Source organism: Nelusetta ayraudi, unplaced genomic scaffold, assembly GCF_046127955.1.
Source record: "Nelusetta ayraudi isolate G7.1 ecotype Tasmania unplaced genomic scaffold, CSIRO-AGI_Nayr_v1 ptg000057l, whole genome shotgun sequence".
NCBI lineage: Eukaryota > Metazoa > Chordata > Actinopteri > Tetraodontiformes > Monacanthidae > Nelusetta > Nelusetta ayraudi.
In genome coordinates, this window is record NW_027466107.1 from 3,446,359 (window position 1) to 3,455,518 (window position 9,160).

At 38.1% G+C, this 9,160-nt stretch overlaps 1 protein-coding gene across 2 annotated transcripts; it reads right to left on the reverse strand.

The window, feature by feature from the left end:
- Positions 1-755: 755 nt before the first annotated feature.
- xab2 (XPA binding protein 2) lies at positions 756-6,969 on the reverse strand. Of its 2 annotated transcripts, none has more exons than XM_076038620.1 (19): positions 6,813-6,969; positions 6,244-6,392; positions 5,915-6,038; positions 5,619-5,816; positions 5,351-5,485; positions 5,061-5,225; positions 4,569-4,713; positions 4,327-4,478; positions 4,115-4,234; positions 3,882-4,013; positions 3,534-3,665; positions 3,336-3,449; positions 3,071-3,233; positions 2,778-2,968; positions 2,530-2,652; positions 2,260-2,425; positions 2,032-2,158; positions 1,827-1,939; positions 756-1,713 (listed from the first exon to the last, which is right to left on the reverse strand). In XM_076038620.1, the coding sequence occupies exons 1-19, from the start codon at positions 6,846-6,848 to the stop codon at positions 1,652-1,654; spliced, it is 2,547 nt and encodes an 848-aa protein (XP_075894735.1). In that variant the 5' UTR covers positions 6,849-6,969; the 3' UTR covers positions 756-1,651. The 2 variants fall into 2 exon arrangements, with proteins under 2 accessions (XP_075894735.1, XP_075894734.1); XM_076038619.1 differs by having other exon boundaries at positions 2,254-2,425.
- Between the last annotated feature and the right edge of the window lie 2,191 nt (positions 6,970-9,160).

Genomic DNA, 9,160 nt, shown 5'->3' on the forward strand with positions numbered 1-9,160 from the left:
ACGGGGGCGGGACCCCCGCGGGTCACCGCAGACAGCAGGTAGAGGTGTGGCGGTGACTTGTGTTACCGGTTTATCTGCCCCATCAGGCACCCGCGCTTGGGAGAGGACGCACCTTTCAATTGGGGGCGTCGAAAGGCTCGTTGTGAGACGATGATAAAATATTAGCCGCTGGAAATATGCGCGGACAAGCCAGTTCGATCATGCGCTACTTAGAATATCAGTGTGTAGTATGAGTGTTTTTTCTTGAACTGATGTCCCAGTTTTCTGGTATAGACATTCAAGGACATGAAATGAATTCCAACTCCCTGTTTTTAAGCCCAAATACTGTAAAAAATAAAATAAAAAATAAAATGAAAAAATGAAAAAATGAAAAAAATAAAATAAAAAAATACATATACATAAAAAAAAATAAGAAGAAAATTAATGAATAAATATCTAATGCAGGCTTATTATTAGTCTATTAGCTAAAATAAATCTTGTTATTTCATATTAAACGCATGAGTACCACATTACCTGAAAAGGTGTCATACATGCCACCCCCTCTGCACCATTAGAAAAGTAGAAGGGTTGTTTTTTTCAGTTATTTTTATCTTGTTTCCACCAGTACCATGCTCTTTGAAGGAAAAATCTCCAGGGTGCCAGGTCACATGTTGTTCCTCCTTAACTTTGTAAGAAGATTACCTCCTAAGTAATTTTAATCTAATTGTGAAAGAAACAATTTATTCCCTGCCGAATGAATACTTTATTGCTCAGTGTTGACATTTTGACTTTTATTGACTGGGTGAACCAAAAAGAAAGAAAAGGCTCCAGCCCTGTCCAAATTATAAAACCGATTTTCTATGAAAAATAAAATCCCATTCACATCCTGGAACTTTAATGATTTCACTGACATCCACTGATTAGCATATATTACTTAAATTACAAAAGAGTGAGGGAAGAGAGAGAAAGACTCCAGAACTTGCTTAGGATTTATGAAAATCTAAACTCTGAAAGGCTCTAAATTTTCTACATCTTGCAATTTTGCAACAGTAGAAAAAAATCGAAACAAGCAAACAAATGCATGCTTGCATTTTTACCAATAGCAGAATAACTATGTATACTCAGTATGGGATTTATTTTAAAAATTAAAATCATTCAGGCAACACATCTATTAACAATATTATTAAATTTAGACCAACAACGCAAGGTTTAAATGTTCAGCTCTACTTTCCAATGAATGCTCTCTTCTTGAGAAATTACTGCTCCACCCGTACGGTTCCTAGGGCAGCGCTTCCTGCCACTGAAAAGTCTTTACATGTAGATATATGAAAGAATTTTCAAAAGTCAGCTACGATATTTCAAGGGGCGCAAAAGTCAAACCACACTGCTAACTAAGGCTAGAGTTCACACATGAACACAAAATAGAGCTGATAAGAAGTTGTTTTGTTCTCACTTTCTTTAATTGAAGACTTGAGAAAGACTGACACCTCATGGACAACATAATAATGGGCTCAAATCCTTTCACACTGTACTGAAAAGCTGAAAATGTATGACAGTAAAAATGTTGTTGTTTTTTTTTTAACAAACATTTGTATATTGGTAAAAACATCAAGTTGCTGATACAAACTATTTTCATTTTTTATTTTTTTTAGTTTCAATGATGGAGGCCTCTTCAGTCATCCTTAAGTCCTCCGAACACAGCTGCAGGGACGCTTTTCTGCTCCAGCTGCACCTCTGCAATGACCGAGGGCATATGTGTGAATAAAACATGTCAACAATAAATTTTTAAAACACCAAATGCCAGTGTCTTATGCTAAAGACTGCGGCTTGATTTGTTTGCCACTTACCATCTGGTCCCTGATTTTCATCGTCATCATCATCATCATCATTGTCTATGTCAATCTCATCAGGGTTGGCTTGTTTTGAAAGCTCAGCCAACTCACTACGGGACGTGTCGCTCCTGTAGAGATAAATAATCATAAGAATCACGTTTTTCCACTTAAAAACTAATTAGAACTTCATAAAATTGCGTTAGAAAAAAACCCCACAAACCTGACAAAGAGAATCTTTTCTTTAGGCTTTGGTTTGTCCTGTTCAGCTTCTGCAGCAAGCTGCTGAGCTTTCTGCTCCAACATCTTCATGTCATCAATTCCCATTTGACCAGGAGCAAGATCTGAAACTGACACAAATTAAAACAATGTGAATGACAAACTATAGGCATGAAATTTGTACATTTAAATTTTTTACAACAGTTCACAGCCAACTTGCTCTTACTGGTACCAGTGGAGCTGGTTGTGGCCTTCATCATCTGAGAGGACATGAAGTTGACTTGGGTGTTGTAGGTGGCCTGGACACTACGTTTAATCCTCAGCATTTCTCGAATCGTGTCCTCGTTCCCATGGCGGATTTCAAATTCTTTCCAGGTTTGCCAGAAATTAGCAGTCACCTAAAAATAATAATAATAATAATAATAATAATGATGATAATAAATAAGTCAAAGGGAAATGCTTGTGCTAAATTAAATGAAATGAAATTAACGGTCAATCTCACCCTTGGGTCACAGATCTGGGAGCAGAAAGAGTAAATTGCTCTGGCACGATCAATTTCACCCAGTTTGCTCTCCATGTCGGCAAATCGCTGGCACATGTCCCTGGCATGCTCATCAGGAAGGACCTGGATAAACAAAGAAAAATATTCAGTTGTTTTAGAATCACAAAGAAACGCTGTGAAAACTATAAACTGTGCTAATAATGATGACCAATTCCTTGATTCCATCTACAGTGCGTGTCCCAAATTACCTCTATTGCTTTCTGGTAAATTGCTCTGGTATAAGTGACTCCATATATTTCGGCTGCTCTCTTGATGTAGATGTTGAACATGTGGTGTCTCTCCTCAGTTTCAACTGCTTCTGTTGCTCTTTCGTAGACAGCCATGGCATGTCGAGCCAAGCCATATCCCTCCTCCAATTTGGCATACAGTAGGTAAATTGCTAGAACAGAAGAATCATTAGAACATGAAGTAGATGTTGAGACTACAAAAAAATAGACACATTGCATAAGTGCAGTAACTTATCAGCATAATTCGGACATACTTTTGGCAAACTTGGCGGGGCAACCATCCAGGGCTTGCTCAAATAAATCTCTGGCTCTCTCCAGCTTTTTCCCCCCGTAACGGTCAATGAACTTTGTGAGGTAGGTGTTCCAAATGTCATACACATTGGGCCACCTGAAGAGAGCAATGCCACGCTCATATGCCTAAAAATGAAAACGCAGCATTATTCAAAACGATCGTTCTAGACTCATTATGCACTTTGTTTATAAAAAATAAGTTTAGGTGTAAAACACGCATGTAATTACTTTGAAGCTTTCTTCAAAGTAGTTGTGCTCTTCCAGGAACATGGCGTAGTTGATGATGATCTGTGGTGTGGCAATTCGGAGGTCAATGATGCGGTCGTACACAGCTTTTGTAGACTGAGGACAAAGGAGAGGAAAGATAAAATACCTATTAAAACACCTTAAAATTAAATCACAAGCACAGACTGGAAGTTCACATACCTGGAAAGTGCCGAGGCTCTCCTCCAAATCTGCCAGCATTGACCAAACTTTCAGTGACTTGTAGACCCTGTTCTGGACCGGCTCAGAGGAGTCAAAGTATTCAGCCTTCTTCGATGGGATGGCTGTTGCTTTCTATTGACAAATAATTTTGTAATTTTGTTAAACAATGTCTAGGCTATGGTTTATTGTTTAAAATTGTCTTTATATGTTAAAACAAATAAACTTCTCTCCACCTTTTGAGTAGGATCTCAGTAGTAGGACATTGATTTTCATTGTTATTGTAGTTCCTCAGACCAGCCACTAGATGTTACTAAGCGTTCAAACCACTAGTATATTTATGTGTCTTACCCTGAGAATCCGAAGAGCCTGCTCATAGTTTTCATGTCGCAGCTCCATTTCTCCATATTCACACCACACAGCAGCAAGGTCATCTACTTGCTTAAAGTTAACCTTGGTGGCTTTATCAAAAATGGTCCGAGCCTGGTTGACACAGTGACAGTTGGACATTGCATAAGAGAGATGCATAAGACTGAAATTGTATAGTTTCTCAAATTTCTGCAGAAATGATTCTCATGGCTTACATCATCCAGCTGCTCATTTTCCTCATAGAATTTGGCAAAAGAGACCCAAAGAGAGTGAGGCTTCCCTGTTGCCTTCATTGGATCCACGGTCTGCACTGCCTCAGTGTAGGTGTTAATGATCTGCGGAAGATTGTTTGACATCGAAATCCATTTTTTTTTGTTGTTGATCACAATTCCAGATAGGAACGGCAGTAGAAAGCTCTCAGTCTCACCTGTCTGGGATTGCCCTCGTACAACTTCACCCTTTTGTGCCACTCATGAACATTATGGGGGTTCTGTCGCAGAAGCACACTGTTCAATAAAAGAGGCCGTCGGGCTATCAGCTCCTCAAAACGGGCCAATCTGAGCTCCAAGTCAATGTCATCTGGAGAGGAAAGGGAGACAGCGTAAAATATGCCAGAGAACAGAGGAGTCAAGCGAAGGCCATGGCCAATATTGTTAAATCTACACACACCTTCTTCATCCTGTCCCATCTCAGCAGTGGTTTCCATCTTTGCAGCAATCATGCTTTCTTCAAATTGGGCATAACTATCAAAAACTTGTGTGAAGTCCCTTACGGTTACCACAGTAAGAATGGCTTCCTCATACACGTCACGGGCCTGGACAATAAAAGGACCGCAATTGTTAAAAGTCTCCAACTCCACAGATGTGCAAATTAATATTCAAACAGTTTAGTCAACAATAGTTAGCTGAAATTAGGTGCTTAGATAGATCACACATATGGAGGGGCAGACAGACAGTTTAGTCTAGTTCCACCAATTCAAAAGAAAAGTTTGTGCAATAAACAATTAGAAATACTGCTTGGATGTCATTATGAGTTTTTTTGGTGTTTTTTTTTTTTTTAATGTAGAAGCCATGAAGAAAATGTGACACTTCAGTAAAATTGTCACGTTTGAGTAAAACTCTGGGTGAATTCAAGACTAAAAGCTACGCAGGCAACAGTAACCTTCTCGAAGTGGCCACTCCTGATGTAATAGTCTGCCAGGGAGCACCAGAGTTTTCCAAGTTGGTCTGTGAACCGAGTGAGGCCTCCTCTGATAATGGCTCCCACATTAAGTGAGGTCACTTTATCAGGATTCTGGGAGATGAGGTCACACAGCTCATGCCACAACTGTGAAACAAATACAGAAAACTGATTTTTCAATACTTCAAGTCAGTTTATACGCATAAAGTGTTTGTTTTTTTTAAAGAAAAAAAAGGTAAATTCAGCTTTTAGGAATGACAAAGAAATGTTACCTGGTAATTAGATTTGCCTTCTTTAGACACAAAGCTTTCATCATTAACAACCGCTGCTAGTCGTAGAGCGGCTTCATCCAAGCGGCCAACAGTTCGCAAGTAATCAATGTACTCCTCTGCATTCTCTGGACACAACTACAACATATAAAAAGCAGACATTCAATTGTATGACTTCTGAATGTGAACTACACTTCCAACATAAAAAAAAATATACTCATGGCAGACAAGCAAAGGACCATTTAAACTTAAGCCTTCAAAACTTTCTCACCTTAAGGTACCTGCGGTACACCCGAATGGCTGTCTCAGGCAGTGGCAGATTACGGGCAAAGCGAAGGTACAGAGGCCAGATGCGCGGATGCTGGGTGACAGGGAGAGCTCGAAGCGCACGGTCAAATGTTTGCCGGCTTCTTGTGATCTTGCTTTGAGATACAAGGAACTGGCAGTAGTCAAGCCATAGTCTGGGCATCTTGTTGTCCAAAAGAAAACAAAAGCAGATTTGATTTCAATTTTTGACAGCAAATCTGCAAATAATTTATTAAATACGGTGCTCGATAACAATTTTACCTTGTGCATGAACACCAAAGCTCTTTCATGGCAATTATTTATTTCTTCATAGGAGGGGTCTGTAACACATTTCCCTTTCACTTGTTTCCGTCTTTCCCTCAGGTAATTGTACCACAATTTATAGCTGTAATGAAAAGGACGAGGCAACAACAACAACAACAAGTTAGCAATTCGTCGAACTGATTTAATCAATATTTATTAGACCAACACCTGTAAATACTAAGTAACAGGAAAACGTTCTGTTAGATAACTTCAGAAAGTTATATCCTACCGTTTTTATTTAAAAACAAGGAACTCCTTAACATTTTCTTTATCCTCCATTTTCTTACCTGCCAGGCAACTCCTTCAGGGCGCGCTCGTAAATCATGTTTAAGGTGGATTTCTGCCCATTCTGTTTGAATTCGATGTAACGCATCCAACACTTAACAGAGTACGGGTTCCTGATAATCTCCTCTTCGTAAGGCAAATCATCATCTTCCTAAAGGAAATCAGATCACAGAACAATTAAACTCCAGATACATTGATACACACACACACACACACACACACACACACACACACACACACACACACACACACAAACTCGGTTAATGCTACAGACAATATTGGCGCGACCGCTTCATGTAAACTTTAGTCTTGTGTTTATAAGAGTTTGTCGACTACACGCTAACTTAACCACAAACATGAATAGTAGCCGTTTTATTATTATAACTGGTTTTCATTCTACTTATTATTTTGACCACGACTCGGTACCGAGCATAACCAATCAACACATTTCATATGTAGCAAGCTAACTCGAACCCAGCGAGCTACAGACACACAAAGCGAACGTGTGAGCATATCGAAAAGTTAACTTTCTGAATCGCTGCGAATAACAATGAACTAGAGGGCATCTTACAAATATGACATCCGTCTTTTCATGAAGGGAAGGCATTTCCCCACAGAAAATGATCAGTGGCAGTTAATAGTAACCGTCAATGCTAACTACGATTTAAGCTAGCCACCAGCAGACGACACGCAACATGAATTCCCCGCTTCCGGTTTCACGTGATGGCGTCATTGAACAGACGCTTGGAAGCGCGCCCCCCCCCGTTGACGTAAGGCGATGAAGAATCAAGACAACTAAATAACTACAAAGAACGTCTGAGAGTAATTCGAAGTCAGACATTTATCAAAATATGAATCACAACGGAGATTTGTTGTCAAACATATTCCCAAGAACAAAAAGCATAAGTATATATATATATATTTTTTAATATATATATATATATATATAATTTTGTAGCGCTTATTTCATTTTAGCACTAAGATTTCAATGGGGTTAAAATCTATTCACAGCATAAGATTCTCAGCGAGTTGTATAACTAACTCTAGGGAACAAAGACACCACATCGTCTTAAGAGAGTTTAGTGTTACACAGCACATCCTCTTTTAGATTACTGTATATTCCTATGGGAATCGGTTTTAGAATAGCTACCATGTTATGTTACCCAGCGACTACAAACACGTTAGACATATAGAAAACCCCTCCTTTAGTATTCTAATTAATCTAGAATACTAACTAATCTAAATTTTATTTTAAATTTGTTAATGTAAAATGTGAATATTCTATATTTAAAAAGTGCCACTCCTACAAGTCTTTAACAAGCCAAGGCTGGATTGTTAAATGAAAACAGACAAGAAAGACCTACCTTTTTGTGAAGTTAATTGACAATTGAACATCATCCGTACATGTTTGTGGATTGTTGTTTGACTCCTTGTGTCGACTGGCAACTGGTCCAGGGTGTGCAAGACAGCTGGAATACACTCTAGTACCCTGACTTCAAAATACTGGATAGGTGTAGATTAAAAAAAAAAAAAAAAATGGATTGATGAATTTTAAAGCATTTGTGTGTGTTATTAATATTTAATTTCTATGCACTTTACAAGTAAGACACTTTTCTTCAGTTTGGATTGTAGTCCATTTATTTTGTATATTAGTAATGATAATACTATTGTGATGGTAATTTTAAAGTTCTTGTGATTAATCCATTGATTCAAAGACTACTGAATTTTTGGAAAAGGCTGAGATTATGTCCAATGCCAATGTCTCAAAACTAATGTCACACAGTATTGAAGGTACACTGAGTTTCTATAACAGCAACAACTGCCTTTATGAAATGAAGGGTGAGGATAAAGTTCTTTGATATTTGAGTGGTGCTTAATATAGGTCTTATCTCAGTTTGGTTGTCAAATGTACCAGACCTTTAAAGGCATCTTATAATCACACTTGAACTTTAAAGAAAGGGACTTCCATTCAGTTTTAATGGGGGAATATGAGATGCGCAGATGCCCTGCAACCATATACCAGCGTCTCTTGGGTGCTTCTCCAAATTTAAGTTCCATGCCTTGCATGAGCACGTTGAATTGCAAGGGTAAGAAGAGACAAAGTTCCTCTACGAAGTGATAGGATCCCTCCTGGGTAAATCGCATTCTATATTTAAATTAAGTATTTACCCTAGACATTTAGTGGATCAGAAATCTGTCCATGTTTTTCAAAGCATCTATTTTAAAACATACTTTGGAGATTACCATCATCTTTCATTTTCTATTCAGAGATAAAGACGATTGCTTTTATTTAAAAAAAAAGAAAAAAAAAGCATACATTTTAAATATCATTAAGTTAACTCACTCATGTCAGGGATCCTCCATTTGTCTTTCCTTCACAATCGTTATCCATTAATTTTGCTTTGTTTGAAATACATACGATGTGGTTAGATTTGGAGTCAGTACTGTTCCCAGTTAAGAAACGCATTGAGCCAGAGAACACATAAAATAGAGCCCTATTTGTGTATTTACAATTAATCCTAAAAAAAAAAAATGTTTCTTAAAAAAATTAATTAAAATAAATTACCTGTGGTGCTATCCTGCTTAGTTATATATTAGTTGATATTTTGAGAGGAAATCAGAGTTAAAAGTTAAACTCAATGACAACTTGCCAACCATGTGATGATACGAGATAGGGCTTACAATGTCAGGGATGCTTGACCAAATCGAGGTGTGAACTGCTGCTGGCCGGGCACGTCCAGCCTCTATAAAAGCAGAAGCTTCAGTCTCCTCTGAGAACTGACAGAACATCCAAGGTAGGTGCACGTTCTCTTTTCCAACTTAACTTGCTTTAACTTGATTTGTATTCATGGTGCGATTTTTTTTCTATCATCATGGTTTTGTGTGTCATCTAAAAAATAGGTTTAAAAAATATTAACA

What these genes read in the sequence shown, in the direction of transcription:
- xab2 (XM_076038619.1), bottom strand. Translation starts at nt 6,848, where the DNA reads ATGCCTTCCCTTCATGAAAAGACGGATGTCATATTT. An exon ending in ACGAGGGCAATCCCAGACAG is followed by an intron (nt 4,235 to 4,326) that starts GTGAGACTGAGA and finishes AATCTTCCGCAG; the next exon opens with ATCATTAACACCTACACTGA. An exon ending in CCCAGATCTGTGACCCAAGG is followed by an intron (nt 2,426 to 2,529) that starts GTGAGATTGACC and finishes TATTATTTTTAG; the next exon opens with GTGACTGCTAATTTCTGGCA.